General features: G+C 43.1%; 1 protein-coding gene across 3 annotated transcripts in view; it reads left to right on the top strand.

Annotated features, from left to right (window-relative positions):
• Positions 1 to 19,612, top strand: part of TEX2 (testis expressed 2) — a 117,224-nt gene that overhangs the window by 63,983 nt on the left and 33,629 nt on the right. For all 3 annotated transcript variants that reach the window (XR_002731586.2, XM_023212061.1, XM_023212062.1), the window contains 3 exons: positions 3,458 to 3,658; positions 4,667 to 4,997; positions 10,168 to 10,415. Coding sequence is in view for 2 of the 3 variants with exons in the window: in XM_023212061.1 (XP_023067829.1) it covers positions 3,458 to 3,658; positions 4,667 to 4,997; positions 10,168 to 10,415 (780 nt within the window). In the remaining variant the exon portion in view is untranslated. The remainder of the gene's footprint in view (positions 1 to 3,457; positions 3,659 to 4,666; positions 4,998 to 10,167; positions 10,416 to 19,612) is intronic.

The following is a 19,612-nucleotide window of genomic DNA, read 5'->3' as shown; positions in this document are numbered from 1 at the left end:
ATGCAGGGACTGTATGGCCAAATGGCTCATAAATGACACTGATAGCAAGTGGCTGTTTTAATCTAACAGAGTTCTCATCAGCTCCGACTTCCCCCGCTTCATGGATTCTTCTTGGTTTTAATAGCTCTGCAAGCACAAACAACCTCTGAAGTATCTTAGAAAAATGATTGTATCTGCTTCAAGTTCTTTATTAATCTAGTTGCTTTTAGAACTTTAGCCCTAGTAAACCTGTTATATATGTAAGACAGTATTTTCTGCAACCAAATTGGATAAGAAGAAAGCTGTGTATTCTGTGTCAGGAGATCTTTAGTGAAAATGGTTGTGCTTAAAAAGACAAATGTATTTATAGAAAACCCCACTCAACAGCAGAATGCATTTTTTTCGACTGCACTTGGAACCAAGATAGACCATATAACAAGCTTAAAAGAATTGAAATTACACAAAGCCAATTCTCTTTTACAAAATTACACTAAAAAACAGAAAGATATCTGAAAATTTCTCAAATATTTGGAAATTAAGCAAAATACTTCTAAACAGCCTGTGGGCCCAAAGATAAAGTCATAAGGGAAAATAGAAAATATTTTTAACTGAAGGAAACTGAAAATACAACCTATCAGAAATTGCAGGTAATGCAGTACCTAGAGGGAAATTAATAGTGTTAAAAGCTTGTTAGAGGATGGGTGTGGTAGTTCGTGCATGTAATCCCAGCACTTTGGGAGGCCAAGCTGGGAGAATTGCTTGAGACCGAGAGTTCAAGACCAGCCTGGGCAACATAGCAAGACTCCATTTCTACAAAGAATTTTTTAAAAAATTAGCTTGGTGTAGTGGCACATACCCGTAACCCTTGCTGCTTGGGAGGCTGAGGTGGAAGGATTAATTGAGCCCAGGAGTTTGAGGTTACAGTAAGTTATGATTGTGCTACTGCACTCCAGCCAGGATGACAGAGAAAGACCCTGTCTCAAATACATAGATGATAGATAGATAGATAGATACATATATACATACATACATACATACATACGTACATACATACGAAAAGAAAGATTTGAGAGAAGGACAAATTACCAGTGTCAGGACTGAAAGAGGGGCATCACCATAGACACTACAGATATTCATGGGATTATAGGGAAATATTGCAAACAGCATTATGCCCAGAAATTGGACAACATAGATAAAATAGATAAACTCTTTGAAAGATACAAACCAAAGCTCACTCAAGAAGAAATAGATAACCTAAATAGTCCAATAGCAAGTAAAGATGTTGAATACATAGTTTGGAACCTTTCTGCAAGGAAAACTCTAGGCCCAGACGGTTTCATGGGCAAATGTTATCAAACCTTTAAGGAAGAAATATTCATTCTACACAAACTTCCAGAAAATAGAGAAGAGGGAACACTTCCCAAATGCACTTACCTGCATTTTCTGAGGCTCATTAATACCAAAAAACACTGCAAGAAAACTAGCCTATTTTCCCTCATGAACTTAGAGGGACAAATGAACAAAATATCAACAAAGTGTTATGCTGGTAAACTGGCTCTCCAGAAAAAAAAAAAATCTTAATTTATACTATTCCCTGATTCCTGTGATGTAGAAACTCCCACCATTGCCAGTTGCAAGCTACCAACGTAAAGTCACTGAACATGGAGTTGGGAAGGGATGTGTAGAATATGTTCCTGTGAGCTGATACAGCCCGATTTCAGCACCTCATGACTCATACATCCTTAATCCTGAGAATGCAAGACTGATTCAACATTTGAAAGTCAATGAAGGTAATTTGCCATAAGAACAGACTAAATAAAAAGACAAACTATGAGCCAAAGAAAGTACTTAGTTCTACATTTAGCAAAAATACACCCACCCAAACGGATGCTCTGACAATACAGTCCACTTCAGGGCCCACTGTGATCTGTAATTGTCATCTTTTTCTCTTCATTGTTCTGATTGTTGCTGTTTCCTCACAAACACCTCTTCCCATGGCCACTGCTTGCTCACTCAATATTGTGGAATTGATGCTGCTCCTGTCCAGTGATTCACTGGGAGGAGGGAGAGATCCTCCCAGCTCAGGCCAAAACATCTACTGAGGTCTATGCATCCATATAATTGGCTCACAAGTTTCACACTCTTTTCCCCCATGATAAAGAGAGACGTTTGTCCATTTTTCCTTGCACTTCGCACTTAGGTACTCTTTTTGTGACAACTTTTCTCTATTATGTTTACTCCAGTGGGGTCACAGGATAGGTAAATGAAGACCTAATTTTCTACTCTTTTGGAGGCACCTTTGGATCAAGAATCCTGTCCTTTTAAAAAATCTTTGTCCCAGCTCCTAACCTATATTACTTTGCACATAGACTCAATGCGTGTTTTAATAAAAGGATGAATGAATAAAAGAATTCTAACGAGTCCTCATTTTCACAGGCTTTCAGTTTAAGACTTTAGTGTGAGACTCAAATACTTAGCTTGGAAATGGCTATTGCTTGAAAAGAATGACAGTCCCAACTCCCATGTAGTGATCTTTAGCATCTCTCTGCTCATTACAAAGACATGTAGTTTTTAAAAGTTGGGGAGAGTAGGAAGATATCAATTAAAACTCCCCAGAGAACTTCTTTTGTGAGATCTGGGCTACTGATAACCTGAAAAAGTATTTGAGGCAGGAGAAGTGTTCAGTGATGAATGATGAAGACAGCTGTGAGATTAGCTTTAACACAGTGCATAGTGTATTAGTATTAGGCTTTTGTGTATGTATTTTTTGTCTGTACATTTCAATGTTTGCTCTTTTAAAAAATCAACTTATGTAACAAAAAACCACTTATGTCCAATTTGGCAGGAGGACCTGGAGCACAATTTTACCCATATAAGTTACTATGTATCTTTGAATTTTGATATATTATTGATTATATTTACGATTTATTTAATGCCTAATTCTCAAATCATCTGCTTTACTGTATGATTTCAATGAGGTACATGTTGTAGTGCGATAGAAGTAGAGAGGTAGTTGTTCTCTGAGTCCTGTGGTAACATGAATTAATACCTGAAATTTCAAAGATTGCAGCTGGGCTGGGAAGAGCATGTGTTTGACTAATTAAGAAGGCCAGACTGTGGGGGATTAATCACCCCAAAGGAGGTCAGGCAGAGAAGATTGTTCATGTGACATGAACAAATCTTTTGAATTTCCTGATGTGCTTATAAGCTTTAAAAAAAGAAAGAACCTTTTATTTAGGATAATGAACATTGCCATTTTTCCTCCAAATCCAGATTTTTGGTTATCAAGAACCTCCTCAGTCCCAATTATCCTCCCAGCTAAGCACTTCTCTTTGCAACCTGTAGTCATTGGTGAGCCGCTATCTGCATCATGATCAAGTTTGGTTTCGGTGTCCCAAATACCACAGTGTTCATCATTTCACACTAAATCAGATTTGCATTTATTCTGATTTTACTAATGGAAGTTTTTCTTCATCAGGGATGGATGAATGAGATTTACAACTATGATCCGGAAACCTACCATGCGACTTTGACACATTCAGTCTTTGTTCGACTTGAGGGTGGAACCTTAAGACTTTCAAAGCCCAATAAAAATATATCCAGGAGGGCCAGCTACAATGAAACCAAGCCAGAGGTCACCTACATCAGCCAGAAAATCTATGACCTCTCAGACAGCAAGGTGAGCCTGAGCAATTTTGGAAGGATAGCTTAGATGAATGAAAAGCATATGGCCTCTTGGATGCTTAACTGCATTTTTTTATTCCCTAAAAAGGTTAGTTGTCGTTGAAGTATCAGTATACCTTAGGACAGTACCTCTCACACTTTAATGTTTATGCGCGTCACCTGGGCATCTTGTTAAATGCAGATTCTGATTCAGTAGCTGTGGGTAGGGCCAGGGGCCTGCATTGTTATGAGCTCCCAGATGATACTCAGGCTGCTGGTCCACAGACTACAACTTGAGGAACAAGAGTGTTGTGCACTCAGAATTCTGACTTTAAAAGCTAATTATTTCAGTCAAACAAAAAGCTGTGTGGCTCTGTGTGGTGATTGTAAGGTACTTAACTATTGAAGACTTTGTACATGTGAAAATGATAGATATGCAAAATAGCTACATTTTGATTAAGTATTATATACTTCTATTTTTGTGAGAAATGTAAATTATTTCTTCCACAAAGCTATCGTTTCTCTCTTCTTACAGTTCATCTGAATGATCTTTAGATTTCTCCAAAGGGAGAAAAGTACTTAAAATAGTTTTTATATAAGTTTATTCTTAACTTGAGTTTGATACTCAAGGTTGACTTGAGCTGCCCGTCTAGATTTTAACTATCTCTTTTTTTCTTCCAACTTAAGTTTGGCCCAAGGTCATTAAATTTAGTTGATAGCCAAACGTAGTTGATGATAAGCAGCTAAACATTGTTATCGAGCTACTGCCACCTGAAAATTACGGCTATTTATAACTCTCGCAAAATTATTAAACATCTATTTTCTGGAATAATTTTGAAGAATAACAAGACACTTGTAAAAATTCCAGTTTCTGTAGTCATGTTACAAACAAGTGTTAAAAGTTATTTCATATTCATCATCTTAGTCAAAAAGTCTCCAAGGTTTGCACTTGTGCTATGCATAATATTAATGCATAGTGTAGCCAATCTTTAGTATATAAATCATCATTTTTCTTTCTCTGTAGATTTATCTTGTACCTAAAACTTTGGCTCGAAAGCGAATCTGGAATAAAAAGTACCCCATTTGTATCGAGCTTGGTCAACAAGATGACTTTATGTCTAAAGCTCAGACTGATAAGGAGACTTCAGAAGAGAAGCCGCCAGCTGAGGGAAGCGAGGACCCTAAGAAGCCACCCCGCCCTCAGGAGGGAACAAGATCTACCCAGCGAGATCAGATACTCTATCTTTTTGGGAGAACTGGCCGAGAAAAAGAGGAATGGTTTAGGAGATTTATTCTGGCATCTAAGCTAAAGTCGGAAATCAAGAAGCCATCGGGTGTCTCTGGAAGTAAACCAGGTAATGATGTTTGTGCTAAATGCTTATGCATTTTTAAAGGGCCACTAGGGAGAATAGAGTAAGAATGCCCAGTAGGAAGGAAGGAAGGAAGGAAGCCCACCCTGACTTGATGGTTGTCTGCCACCTAATGTGCATTCTCATGACTCATTTACCATCTAGGCTGATCACTGCAACACTCTGTCCCAAATCATTTAACCAACAGTGGATCCATTTGCAGATGCTGTTTATTAGCCTTTGCTGGTTATGTTTTCTTTGTATATGATGTGACTCCCCTGAGAGAAGTAGCAACAGAAGAACCCTAGTTCTGAGATGGCAGGTGAGTCAGGGAGATCATTCAGGCTGGTGCTTTCGAACGCCTGACCCTCAATATGTCCTCCAAGCCTGAGCTTGCCATAGAATGCAGAATCCTTGCACTTGCTGGGCATTCGGGTCAGATCATGATCATTCGGATTGATAACCATGCAGCACCTCTTTGCTCAGCTTTGGCTGGGCTTGGAGCTGCAAGAGACACAAAACCAGTAAAAAGCAGCAACTCCCCTGTCCTTCAGGTGTTATGCCTGTTTTGCAAAACTGGCACGTATGAGTCAGGTGTTCACAAATTGGCGTGCTATAATGAGCATGGTGTAACCAATAATTGGGACAAGACCAGTGTGGGTGTTATTAGGCAAAGCTTTCTTACATGGATCTGGAACAAAGACTAGGATGGAGCCACTCTGGGGCTTTCTCTAACAAGGCGTTTGTGTTGATCCGGGAGTTATGCTGGTCACATGAGTGTCACACATTTGCTTCAAAGTGCTTTGGTTCCTTCCCCTGGAACTTAATCTGAGCTTTTGCCCTAACACCCTTGCTAACCTTCCATTCTGTCAGCTTCAACACCAGATTCCATCCCAGTCCCAGCACTGAGATCCAAGAAGTCCCTTTTAAGAATCAAGGTGAATGGGGAGATTACTAGATATATTTATTTCCTAGGGCTGCTGGGACAAAATACCACAAGCTGGGTGATTTACAACAGAAATGTATTCTCTCCCAGTACTGGAGGCTGGAAGTCTGAAATCAAGGTGTTAGCAGGGCCATGCTCCTTGTGAGACTCTGCATAGAATCCTTCCTTGCATGTTTGCAGCTTCTGGTAGTGACCATCAATCCTTGGCCCACAGCTGCATCACTCCACACTGGCCTATCATCACATGGCATTGTCTCTCAGTGACTCTGTGTCTTCTTGGAAGGACACCAGTCATATGGGATTAAGAGCCCACCCTGTTTAATGAATGGCATCTACAATGACTCTATTTCCAAATAAGGTCACATTCTGAGATGCTGGGGTTAGGACTTTAACGTATTTTTTGGAGGACACAATTCAACCCATAACACTGAGTAAAAGAAAATTCAAGTGGGTGAGAACTCCTCAGCACCAGGCACTGCCTAGCTCTCCTGGTAGGTCTAGACCTATGTTGCTGCTTATGGTAGCCTCCTGCCCCATGTGGCTTTTGAACACTTGAAGTGTGGCCAGTCCAGATGGAGATGTGCTCTAAGTGTAAGATGCACATTGGATTTCAAAGTCTTAGTCCAATAAAAGAACGTAAAATATCTCATTAATAACTTCTTATATTGGTTACATGTTGAAATAATATTTTAGATATATTAGGTTAAAAATATATTCAAAAATGTATTCAAATTAATTTTGTTATTTCTTTTTACCTTCCCCCCCTCCCCCACCCCCGAGATGGAGCCTAGCTCTGTCACCCAGGCTGGAGTGCGGTGGCATGATCTTGGCTCACTGCAACCTCTGCCTCCCAGGTTCAAGCAATTCTCCACCTCAGCCTCCTGAGTAGCTGAGATTACAGGTGCCCGCCACCACGCCCAGCTAATTTTTGTATTTTTGGTAGAGACGGGGTTTCACTTTGGTCAGGCTGATCTCAAACTCCCAACCTGAAGTGATCCGCCCGCCTCAGCCTCCCAAAGTGCTGGGATTACAGGTGTGAGCCACCGGGCCCAGCTTCTTTTTACCTTTTTAAATGTGACTACTAGAAAATTTTAAATTGTTTGTGTGGCTCAGATTATATTCCTACTGGAAATATAAAGGTCTGCTGGTCTAGGTACTGAAGCTCAGAATCAGGTAACCCACGGGGGTTTATGGGGCCACCAGGAAACACCACTTTAGGTACTCAGGGGCCCCCCAGAGCACCTTCAAAAGAGGCATGTTATTCTTGGACTTAAATAAAGCATTTGATTATTTTTAATGAGTTCACATTTTTGGAAATCCTGCCAGAAGTTCCACTCACCACACAACAAACATAATGGTAAGAGTCAGAGATGTGGGAAAACCTTCAGTGCACTCACTTGTACTAAAATCAAGTAAGGCTTACACACCACTAATGTCTTTTTGTACATCTGTAAGTCTGGGTTGCCTTTGAAAGCTATGAATTGAGATTTTTATGGTAAGTTTAACCCACCAAAAGTGTAATTAAACTAGTTAGCAAGGTAAATTGGTGAGGACTGTGCTGTTCTTCAAAACCATCTCTGAATCAGTGACTGCACAGGTGGTCAGCCATGAAGGTATGACTGGTCTGATTCTCTGAGGCCAGGTACATCTGTCAGTACCAAGAAGTTAGAAGTCTTCCTGCTTGACGACCTGCCCCTGTCCTCTCCCTCAGGGATGCTGTCACCAAAATCCTAGATTTCTCTAGCAACACGGATTGTGCTTCTTAGACTTGAATGTTTGAGGGGATCTTAAGATGCAGGTTCTGACTCGAGGTCATGGGTGGGGCTGAGAGTCTGCATCTCCAGCCAGCAGTGCCCAGGCTGCAGGTCAGGAAAGGCCTTCAGGAGAAACAAGAGTCTGGAGACAGCAGGAAAGCCACATGGTCACTTGGCAGAATTCCAGTATGGTCTCTGCACAGGAAGATCCTTGACTTTATCAGGGGCTGTTGTCCATGAGACCCACAGTGCAGTGACGACTTCTGTGCTTTGTGCCACTCAAGGGAAGGGTGAGGTGATGTGAAGAGGCTGTTCTGTGGGCAGTGAGCACCAGCCCGGCCTCCTAGGGGTCTCCTTTCTTCCTCTACATGGAGTGTGGCTCAGTCACAATGGGACCAGTTTGGTTTGAAGTGTTGGTGTCATGCTGCCCTGTTTATTTCATCTTTTTTCTCTTTTTTACTATTAACTAAACTCTAAACTTTATTTGGATTTCACTAGTTTTTCTACTAATGTCCTTTTTCTCTTCCAGGATCCAATCCAGGATATTAAATGTAATATAAGTTTACATTTATTTTTTAATGTTTTTGGTGTAACTTTTATCCTAGCATTTAAAAAAATAATGCTAAACATGAAAATGGTATAAGGATAATAGAAGTTACAAAAAATATATTTTTATAGTTATGCAGTGTAAAATACTAAATATTGAAGTGCTGGAAATTATCTGGCTAAAATTTAAATTAAGAAATGGCTTGTATGACCCTTTGTGAGGCTCTGGGGAATTATGGTTCTGACGGTTGGAGCCTCTCAAGAAGAAAATGGTTTGATTTGATTTTTTGATTTTCTTTTTTTTTTTTTTTTTTTGAGATAGAGTCTTGCTCTGTTGCCCAAGCTGGAGTGCAGTGGTACAGTCTTAGCTCACTGCAACCTCCACACCCCCAGGTTCAAGCGATTCTCCTGCGTCAGCCTCCCCAGTAGCTGGGACTACAGGTACGGGTCACCATGCCAGGCTAATGTTTTGTATTTTTAGTAGAGATGTGGTTTCACCATGTTGGCCAGGCTGGTCTCAAACTCCTGACCTCAAGTGATTCATCTGTCTTGGCCTCCCAACGTGCTGAGATTATAGGCTTGAGCCACCGTGCCCAGCCTGGTTTGATTTTAACCACTCTACATTTCACCTGGCCATCAGAGTAAATCTAAATGAAATTGTTAGCATCAGGCACATCCCATGCTTAAAACCTGTCTGGTGCAACAAGGTCAATGTTAAATCCAAGGCTGGCTTTTGAGGCACTTTGCAGTCTGTTCCTGGCCAAGGAACTTATTTTTGTTCTCTATTTTTTGTTCTCTCAAGAACATCCTTATTTCCTGTTTTCTGCCCCCTGTACTATGGTTAGAACTTCACTGAATCTCTCACTGGCCTCTAAACATACTGTGCCCTGCCACTGCTTTTTGCATATGCTGTTTCCTCTACCTGGAATGGTCTTCCCCACCTGGGCCAGGAAAATGGCAACTATTCCCTCAAGATACAGCCATAGATGTCACTGCTATGAAAGTCAGCTAGGGTAAGCACCACTCCACTCTCTTGTGCAGAGGTAGTCACCCCCTTCTTTTCGCCTAGAGAGTCCCTTAGTCATGCTGCAATTATGACACTTGTTGCAGAAGATTGTGATTTATCTGCTTAGGCGCGTGAGTTCAAGGGCAGGGATTATATCTTCTTCTTTTTAGCATGGTTTGCTTGAAAGTGCTTGATGCATAATTTGTCAAATGAAAGGTGACATCTTTGGAATTGCTGTGAGCTTGTGGATAAACAATTAATTAGGTCTCTGCCCACTTTCCATTTACCCCTGATAGCACTGACAGGTTCACCACTCCTTGGGATGTGTTAGTCCTATATTTGATCTCTTCCTAAAAGATCATCAGGAGAAAAGAGAATAGTACCTACCAACTGTATATCTTTACTCTCTTTACTCTAATTATCTTGGAGAGGAATAAAAACTGTTCTTAAAAATTACCTTAGAGGAAAAAGGTGCTTTTCAGGGTGGGAAATAACCTTATAAACGTTGTTTTTTTTTTGAGACAGAATCTCACTCTGTTGCCCAGGCTGGAGTGCAGTGGTGTGATCTCGGCTCACTGCAAGCTCCACCTCCTGGGTTCGCACCATTCTTCTGCCTCAGCCTCCCGAGCTGCTGAGACTACAGGTGCCCACCACCATGGCCGGCTAATTGTTTTGTATTTTTAGTAGAGACGGAGTTTCACCGTGTTAGCCAGAATGGTTTTGATCTCCTGACCTTGCGATCCACCCACTTTGGACTCCCAAAGTGCTGGGATTACAGGCATTACAGGCGTGAGCCACTGCTCCGGCCCCTTATAAATATTTTTAAACAGTCATTTGATAGCATTGTAGCTGTTTTCTCAGGAGTCCGCTTACTTTGCAGTGGTTTTCTTCATTGTGTGAATAGCCCCCTCTTCTTGGCTTCAGGGCTTTTGCCTGCACACAGCAGACACAACAGTCCCTCCGGGCACCTGACCCACAGCCGCAGCAGCAGCAAAGGCAGTGTGGAGGAGATCATGTCGCAGCCAAAGCAGAAGGAGCTGGTGGGCAGCGTGCGGCAGAAGATGCTTCTCGACTACAGCGTGTACATGGGCAGGTGTGTCCCCCAGGAAAGCCGAAGCCCCCAGAGGAGCCCCCTGCAGAGTGCAGAGAGCAGCCCCACAGCTGGGAAGAAGGTAAAGCTGGCTGCTGGGCCGGGCCTTTTTCACTTTTCCACTTAGACACATTTCTTCATGCTCTGAAGCCCTATTCTGGGCACTGGGATAACAGTGGTACACAAGACAGAAGGACCCTGCCTTTGGGGAACTTGTAATCTACTCAGGAAGACAGCGAGAAACAAGCACCAGGTGGTGGGAAGAATGAAAATAAAGTCAGACAAGGGAGGAGGGAAAGTGGCCAGAACTGCTATTTTATTTATTTATGTATTTATTGTTAATTTTAAAAAGTTTATACTGTTTTTCTCTGCTATTTTGGATGGGTGGTCAGGAAGGGCCTCCTTGAGGAGGTGACTTTTGGGCACAGACCTGTTGGTCACGGGGGAGTGAGCTGCGGTGATGGGTGTGGGAGGAGCACTCCCAGTGGGAAAAACAGTAACCCAAGGGCCTGCGGCAGGCATGTGCTTGGAATATTCGAGGAACAGCAAGGAGGCCAGGCCTGACAGTGAACAAGGGAAAGGGGGAGGTAGGGAGGCTGGAGGATCAACAGGTACCTTGGCTTTGTTCTGAGGTGGGGGAGTGATGGGAGGCCATGGGAGGGTTTTGAGCAGGTTATGGTGTTGACTGATCTACATATAAAAAGATAAGTGGCTCTTGGTGGAGAACTGGCGGTAGAGGGAAAGAAGGAGTGGGAGGTGACTGTCATAGTGAAGCCTGGACCAACGTGAAGGTGGTGACAGTAGGTGGTGAGAGGCTGGGCTGGGGTGTGCGTGGCAGGAGATGCTGGCTGGATTTGCTGTCAGGAGAGAACGCGGAGGCCAAGATTTGCACTTTGACCTAAGCAACTGGATGATCATTAGGGGTTGTTACAGAATCACTGGTGATTCAGGTCTCATTCCTCCATAACCATTGCATTTTCAAATTCTCAGTCTCCTCGGCTATGCCCAGTGCTTTTGAAGATTTACCATGAACTTTACAAAGTGTAATGGGACATAAACTTAGGATCATCTGTGATAAGATAACTCCTGTAAGCTGCCAGATGCCAGGCCCTGTTAGACACTTTAATAGAATTACGCTGCTTTCTTGAACAGTCCTGCAAACTAGACAAGATTGTCTCCATTTTGTAAGTGGAGAAACTGAGGCTTGATGAAGTTAGGTAGCTTAGTCACACAGTTGCTGAGCGATGGAGTGTGCAAAACCTGACCAGAGACCCCAGGGCCCCTTGGCTCACTGAGACTATTTTGCTGGGTTATTCTGAAAGCCTGCTTGGCCTGAGGCCTCCTGCCTCTGCTTTGCACACTATTCAGAGGCACAGTCTCTGCCTGGGGGACACTTAGCCTCTCTTTCACATCCATCACATCCAGGTGTTTGACCTCTTTTTTTTTTTTTTTTTTTTTTTTTTTGAGACAAGCTTTTGCTCTGTCACCCAGGCTGGAGTGTAGTGTCATGAACACGGCTCACTGCAGTCTCGACCTCCTGGGCTCAAGTGATCTTCTCACCCTCCTGGGCTCACCCTCCCAAGTAGCTGGAACTACAGATGTGTGCCACCAGGTCGAGCTAATTTGTGTATTTTTTGTAGAGTTGGGGTTTCACCATGTTTCCCAGTCTGGTCTTGAACTCCTGAGCTCAAGAGATCCACCTGCCTCGGCCTCCCAAAGTGCTGAGATTACAGGTGTGAGCCACCACCCTTGGCTGTGTTTGACCTCTTACAATGACCATGTGTATTTCTGTTCTTAATGAGAAGCAAGCCATTGCTCTTTATCCATTGATCTTCTTCAGTGTGGAAGAGGTCACTCACCTGATCTGTTTGAATTTGTCAGGGCAATAAAAGACCATATGCCTCAGCCTCCTGAGTAGCCAAGACTACAGTCACACGCTACCACGCCTGGCTAATTTTGTATTTTTAGTAGAGACGGAGTTTCACAGTATTAGCCAGGCTGGTCTTGAACTCGTGACCTCTGGTGATCCACTCTCCTCGGCCTCCCAAAGTGGTGGGATTACATCATAAGCCACTGCGCCTGGCCTCTGCTGAAGTTTTTGTTTTTTTTAGACGGAGTCTTGCTCTGTCTCCCAGACTGGAGTGCAGTGGCGCGATCTCGGCTCACTGCGAGCTTTGCCTCTTGGGTTCACGCCATTCTCCTGCCTCAGCCTCAGGAGTAGCTGGGACCACAGGCGCCCGCCACAACGCCCGGCTAATTTTTTTTTTTTTTTTTTTAGTAGAGACGGAGTTTCACCGTGTTAGCCAGGATGGTCTCGATCTCCTGACCTCGTGATCCGCCGCCTCGGCCTCCCAAAGTGCTGGGATTACAGGCTTGAGCCGCTGTGCCTGGCCGAACATTTTTTAAAACCACATTGCACTTCCTGGCCCCCTGTGGCAGAGTAGGAAGGAATAATTTCATCTTTTCTTGATACTTTAAAGACTCAATACAACAAACAGAAACTTAGGCCTGTCGTCATACAGGGAGTATAGAGGTCAAAAGGCCTGTCACCCCGAGTCTGAGACTTTGTCATACTTTCTCCCAGTTGTCAGTTGGCTGGTGTTGCTGTGTTAGCTTTTCCTTGAGCCCTTGTCCCCATCTTCTACCCCCAACCCTAATGTTAATTTAATGACTGATAGCTGCCATGGGCTAGGAAACTGAGAGCCAGAATTGTGTGAATTCTTTGAAGAAAGAAAGTACATGAGCTCTAGTGCTGGCCCCCCACAACCCCTTAGCCTTCCTGGAGTGTGCGTGAGCTGTATCCTGGCTCTCCGGGATGGTCTGGCAGTGGAGATGGTCTTGACTTTTGTTCCAGTTACCTATTGGTGCAGAACAAGCAACCCCCAAAGTGGTGGCTTCAAACAATAACAACTATTATTTTCCTCCTGAATTTGTGATTCAGACAAGGCCTAGCGGACGGCTTCTGTCTGCTGCATACAGACTCACCTGGGGACGCTGGGCTGGGGGCTGGAGGATCTGCTTCTGGCATGGCTCACCCACATGGAGGATATGTAGATGCTGGTTGTTGACTGGAGTCGTCTGGGGCTGAGTGCTAGGGAGGCCTCAGTTCTCCATGTAGCCTGGCCTTCTTCAGCACAGAAACTGGGTTCCCAGGGCAAGCATCCCAAGAAGGAGCTGGGCTGAAACTGTGTTACCTACTCTCAGTGACCTACTCTCATAAGTAAGGTGCCACTTCCATCACGCTCCATTAGTCAAGGCAGCCACAGAGCCCTCCCAGGTTCAAGGAGAGGGGCATAGATTTTACTTCTTGCCATGGGAGTAGCAGATTCCCAGAAGAGCCTGTGGCATGGGAAATGTCATTGCACCATTTTGGGAAAGTGGGGTCTGCTCCGGTGTTCTTACACTACTTTTATTCCTTCCTTTACAAGTCAGTGGAGATTATTCTTTGCGTTTCTTTATTTTGTGATTTGAGCTAATGAAGGCCCTCTCCCCGATCCCTGTTGATTTTCTTTTCTGTGCATGTGAAACATTAACATGATTGCAAAAATCAGAGCTGTACAAAGGCATATTCAGAAAAAACTTATTTCCCCGGCCTTATTCATTCTGTCTCTCCAGGCCATTCCGACTCACCCACTGTAATGAACCAGACTCCTTAGTCTCTGGTTTATCCTTTCTATATTTATTTCCCCTTCTGTCTTACTAAGAGGCTAGCATGCTATGGATATTCTTTTGTATGTTGTTTTTTTCACTTACCAATACATTCTGGAAATCACTCCCCATTGGCTCATAGGCCCCCACCCCCACCCCCTTTCTTTTTAAACAGCTGCAAAGTGCTTCACTGTGAGGATGTTCCATAGTTTATTCAGCCTCTCTCCTTTATGGGCATATAAGTTTACAATATTTTGCAATTACAAACAATGCTGCAGAATACCTTGGTGACTGTATTTTTGTGCTGTTTGGGGTGTGTCTTCAGTGTGAAACCTTAGAAGTAGGATTGCTAGGTCAGATGGTGAGTGCACAAGTAGTTTTGTCAGATATTTCCAAATTCCATTCTATAAGGGTGGCACCAATGTTTATTCCCAGCAGGAAGGTATGGCAGTGCCCATTTCCCCACAGTCTTGCCAAATGCAGACCATTTGGAAGTCATTAGCACTCATCTCCCTTGCCAAAGCCAAGTTATTTTTTAGGGTCCATATAGCCTCTGATATCATGAGTCCAGGAAGGACTCAGAGGGGTGAGGGATACACAGGAGCCTTTGGCATCTCTTCAAGTTGTACCGTCACATCTTCAATGTCAGCCACCCACCACCCCCAAGACTCTTGCCTGAGTGGCCTATTCCCTTCTCTTTCAGAGGTGGGGCTTAGAATGCAGCTCTAGCCTTTGCCCCAACCTCTTTCTAACCCCCACACTCACCCTTATAGGTCATGCCTCTTATAGGTCATGGCTAAAGCATCTCTTACCCTGAGGGCTGTACGGCCTGATGGCCACTTGTACATACTTGGTCTCCTTTTTCTCGTGTTGCTCAAGGCTAAACGAGTTCGACCACTGTTCAGGAAGTGAGTGGAGCATTGTTAGATCACTGGTACTCAGAATCCAAACCAATGTTAAACATATGCAGTGATAAAATTAGTAAATATAGACTAGATTTGTATTAAACGATGCTAAACATTATTGGCAATTACTCCTTTTTTTTGAGACAGGATTTCACTCTGTCACCCAGGCTTGAGTGCAGTGGCACAATCACAGCTCACTGCAGTCTTGACTTCCCACGCTCAAGCGATCTTCCCACCTCAGCGCCCCAAGTACCTGGGACTGCAAGTGTGCGCCACTACCCTTGGCTAATTTTTGTATTTTTTGTAGAGATGAGGTTTCGCCATGTTGCTCAGGCTGGTCTCGAACTCTTGAGCTCAAACCTGCCTCAGCCTCCTAAAGTGCTAGGATTTCAGGCATGAGCCATTGCACCCGTCCTTTTGGCAGTTATTCTTACCTATGATAATTAAAAATGTTTAGGGGATTCTTCATATTGAAATAATAGCTTTGGAGCTATTAAGCTCAAAATTTGAATTAGAAAATATCACTATTTTAGGGGGCAAGGGCCTAGTTTTCTAAATGTTTAGTGCCTGGTTTGGGAGGGATTTAATTCAGGAAACAAGGAAACTCTCTTTTTAAAAACGTCTTCAAGTACAATAGTACTACTTCCAGCATGGGTACATCAGGAAGAGAGACCCCACAGGTCGGCTGCAGATTTGCTCAGGGGTGTGAGTGCAAGGAAGCTGCTGGTTCTGTGTGCCCTGTATTGCCTGCCTGGGAGAGAGGCCATGGTGCCTGTCCTCCAGTAGTGAGGCTCTGGTGTTCAGGTTGCATAAGGCACTTCCACTCTCCATTTCAACAGACGGCTTTAAAAAATGTTAGAGATAATATTAACATATGCCACCCGCTATGGAGAATCCTATCCTCATTATTACTAGTTGTGCTCATCATCTCATGTCTATAAACTGGATTACAAGATATTATTACCTGTTTCGTGTTATCAGGAGATGAAAATGTCACAAAGCAAATAGGAGTCAATAGAAACCAGGAAGTCTGTAACTGGCAGAATTGTTTTGCAGGACTTCCCTTGCTGCCCCCACAAGGTAGGCTTTTTAAACACCTAGAAGTGGAATAGGAAAATGTTTATGTTGCACTAAGTAAAAAAATGAAGCTATATATCCAATTTAAAAATAAACTTTAAAAAGAATACAGACAAGAGTGCTAAAACAAATCAGTGGAAAGAAAGAATACTCTCTTCAACAAATGGTGCGGGAACAACTGGATATCTACGGGCAAGAGAATGGAGTTGGCCTTCTACCTCACACCATACACAAAAATTAACTCAGAATGGATCATAGACCTCAATATAAGAGCTGAAACTATAAAACTCTCAAAACAGAAGTGAATCTTTGTGACTTCCGGTTTGGTAAACTTTCTTAGCTAAGATACTAAAAGCATAAGCAACCAAAGAAAAGATAGGTAAATTGGACTTCATCAAAATTAAAAACTTTTGTGCTGCCAACAATACCATCAAGAAAGTGAAAAGATAATCCACAGGATGGGAGAAAATGTTTACAAGTCATTTATCTGATAAGGGTCTGGTACCTAGAAATATAAAGGACTGGCACCTAGAAATATAAAGGACTCTTACAACTAAATGACAAAGAGATAAATAACCAGATTAAGAAACAGGGCTGGGTGCAGTGGCTCGCGCCTGTAATCTGAGCACTTTGGGAGGCCAAGGCAGGAGGATCACTTGAGCTCAGGAGTTCAAGACCAGTCTGGGCAACATATTGAGACTGCATCTCTACAAAAAAGAAGAAAAAAAATTAGCCAGACATAATGGCATGTGCCTGCAGTCCCAACTACTCAGAAGGCTGAATCAGGAGAATTGCTTGAGTCAGGGAGGTCAGAGTGGCAGTCATTAGTGATTGCACCACTGCACTCCAACCTAAGCAACAGAGCAAGACCCTGTCTCAACAAAAAAGGGCAAAGGATCTGAATAGACATTTCTCCAAAGAAGATACACTAACGGCCAAATAAGCAGGCACATGAAAAGATGCTCAGTATCATTAGTCATCAAGGAAATGTGAATCAAAACCACAGTCAGATGTCACTTCACACCCACCCAGATGGCCACAATGAAAAAGACAGATGATGACCAGGCATGGTGGTGGCTCACACTTGTAATCCCAACACTTTGGGAGGCTTGAGGTGAATGGACCACTTGAAGTCAGGAGTTTGAGACTAGCCTGGGCAAGATGACAAAACTTCATCTCTACCAAATAAATAAATAAATAAATAAATAAAAATTTTTGAAAAGACAGATAACAAGTATTAGTGAGGACGTAGAGAAATCGCAGTCCTCGGCTGTGCACGGTGGCTCACGCCTATAATCGTTGCACTTTGGGAGGCCAAGGTGGGTGGATTGCCTGAGCTCAGGAGTTCGAGACCAGCCTGGGCAACATGGCAAAATCCCATCTCTACTAAAAATACAAAAAATTAGCCGTGGTGGCGCATGCCTGTAATCCCAACTACTGGGGAGGCTGAGGCACAAGAATCACTTGAACCTGCGAGGCAGAGGTGCAGGGAGCCGAAATCACCCCACTTCACTCCAGCCTGGGCGACAGAGTGAGACTCTGCCTCAAAAACAAACAAACAAACAAAAGAAAAACGAGAGAGAAAAGAAAAAGAAAAAGGGAAGGAAGGGAAGGAAGGGAAGGAAGGGAAGGAAGGGAAGGAGGGAGGGAGGGAGGGAGGGAGGGAGGGAAGGAAGGAAGGAAGGAAGGAAGGAAGGAAGGAAGGAAGGAAGGAAGGAAGGAATTGGAGTCCTCATACGTTGCTGTCAGGAATGTAAAATGGTCTGGCCACTGTGGGAAATAGTTTGGTATTTCCTCAAAAAGTTAAACAGAGTCACCATATGAGCCAGCAGTTCCACTCCTAAATATATATCCAGGAGAAATGAAAATACATGTTTACACAAATACTTGTACACAAATATTTATAGTAGTATTATTCACAATAGCCAAAAATGAAAAATGGTGGGGCACAGTGGCTCACGCCTGTAATCCCAGCACTTTGGAAGGCTGCGGTGGGTGGATCCCTTGAGGCCAGGAGTTTGAGACCAGCCTGGCCAATATGGCAAAACCCCATCTCTGCTAAAAATACAAAAATTGGCCAGTCTCCTGTAGTCCCAGCTACTCAGGAGACTGAGGCACAAGAATGGCTTGAACTCAGGAGGCATAGATTGCAGTGAGCCGAGATCACGCCACTGCACTCCAGCCTGGATGACACAACAAGACTCTGTTTAAAAAAACAAAACAAAAGTGGGAAACAACCCACATTTCCATTAACTGGTGAGTGGATAAAGTATGGTATAGCATAGATGATAATATTATTATGCAATAAAATAAATTTATTTATTATTATTATGCAATAAAAAGGAGGCACTGCTACAACATGGATACACCTTGAAAATGTTAGTGAAGGGAATCAGTCACAAAAGAACACATTGTATGACTTCATTTATAGGAAATGTCTAGAATAGGCAAATTCATGTAGACAAACTAGTTGTTTCCTAGACTGGTGGGCAGGGGGATGGGGAGGAATTGGGGAGGAATAGGGAGTGACTGCTAATGGGTACAGGGTTTCTTTGGGGGTGATGAAAATGTTCTAAAATTGACTGTGGTGATAGCTATACAACTCTCAATATACTGAAAACTGCTGAATTGTACTCTATTTTTAAAAATTATTTTTGTGGTAAAATACATAAAGTTTGCCATCTTAATCATTTTAAAATGTATAGTTCAGTAGAATTAAATACATTCATAATGTTATGCATTGACCACCACCATTCTCTTCAACTTGTATAACTGAAACTCTATACTCATTAAACAGTAACTCCCCATGTTCCCCTCCTCCCAGCCCCTGGCAACAACCATTCCCTCCCTGTCTCTGGGATTTTGACTGTCCTGAGTACCTCATGTAAGTAGAATTATACAGTATTTGTCTTTTTGTGACTGACTTATTTCACTTAGCCTAATGCCCTCAAGACTCACCCACGTGGTAGCATAAGTCAGAATCACCTTCCTTTTTGAGACTGAATCATGCTTCATTGTGTGTGTACCCCATTTTGCTTATCCATTCCTCCATCGGTGGGTGCTTGGCTTGCTTCCACATTTTAGCTATTTTGAATGATGCTGCTCTGAACATCAGTGTACACATATCTCATTTTGAGACCCTGCTTTCAGTTTGTTGGGGTATATAGCCAGAAGTGAAATTAGTGCATCTTAAGGGTAATTCTGTTTCAATTGTTTAAGGAACCGTAATACTGTTTTCCACAGAAGCTATGGAAGGGTGCTGTTTAGGTGGACGAATTGTATAATCTATGAATTACATCTAAGTAAAACTGAAAAAAGAAAAAGAAAAAACCAGCCAGGCGCGGTGGCTCACGCCTGTAATCCCAGCACTTTGGAAGGCCAAGGCAGGCGGATCACCTGAGGTTGGGAGTTTGAGACCACCCTGACTACCATGGAGAAACCCTGTCTCTACTAAAAATACGAAAAATTAGCTGGGCATGGTGGTGAATGCCTGTAATACCAGCTACTTGGGAGGCTGAGGGAGGAGAATCCTTGAACCCGGGAGGCGGAGTTGCAGTGAGCCAAGATCGCACCACTGCACTCCAGCCTGGGCGACAGAGCAAGACTCCTTCTAAAAAAAAAAAAAAAAAGAATACAAAACCATGTAGCT

Source organism: Piliocolobus tephrosceles, chromosome 16 (genome assembly GCF_002776525.5).
Source record: "Piliocolobus tephrosceles isolate RC106 chromosome 16, ASM277652v3, whole genome shotgun sequence".
NCBI classification, from domain to species: Eukaryota; Metazoa; Chordata; class Mammalia; order Primates; family Cercopithecidae; genus Piliocolobus; species Piliocolobus tephrosceles.
Note: the sequence above shows the minus strand (reverse complement) of the source record. Positions and strands in the feature narration are given on the sequence as shown.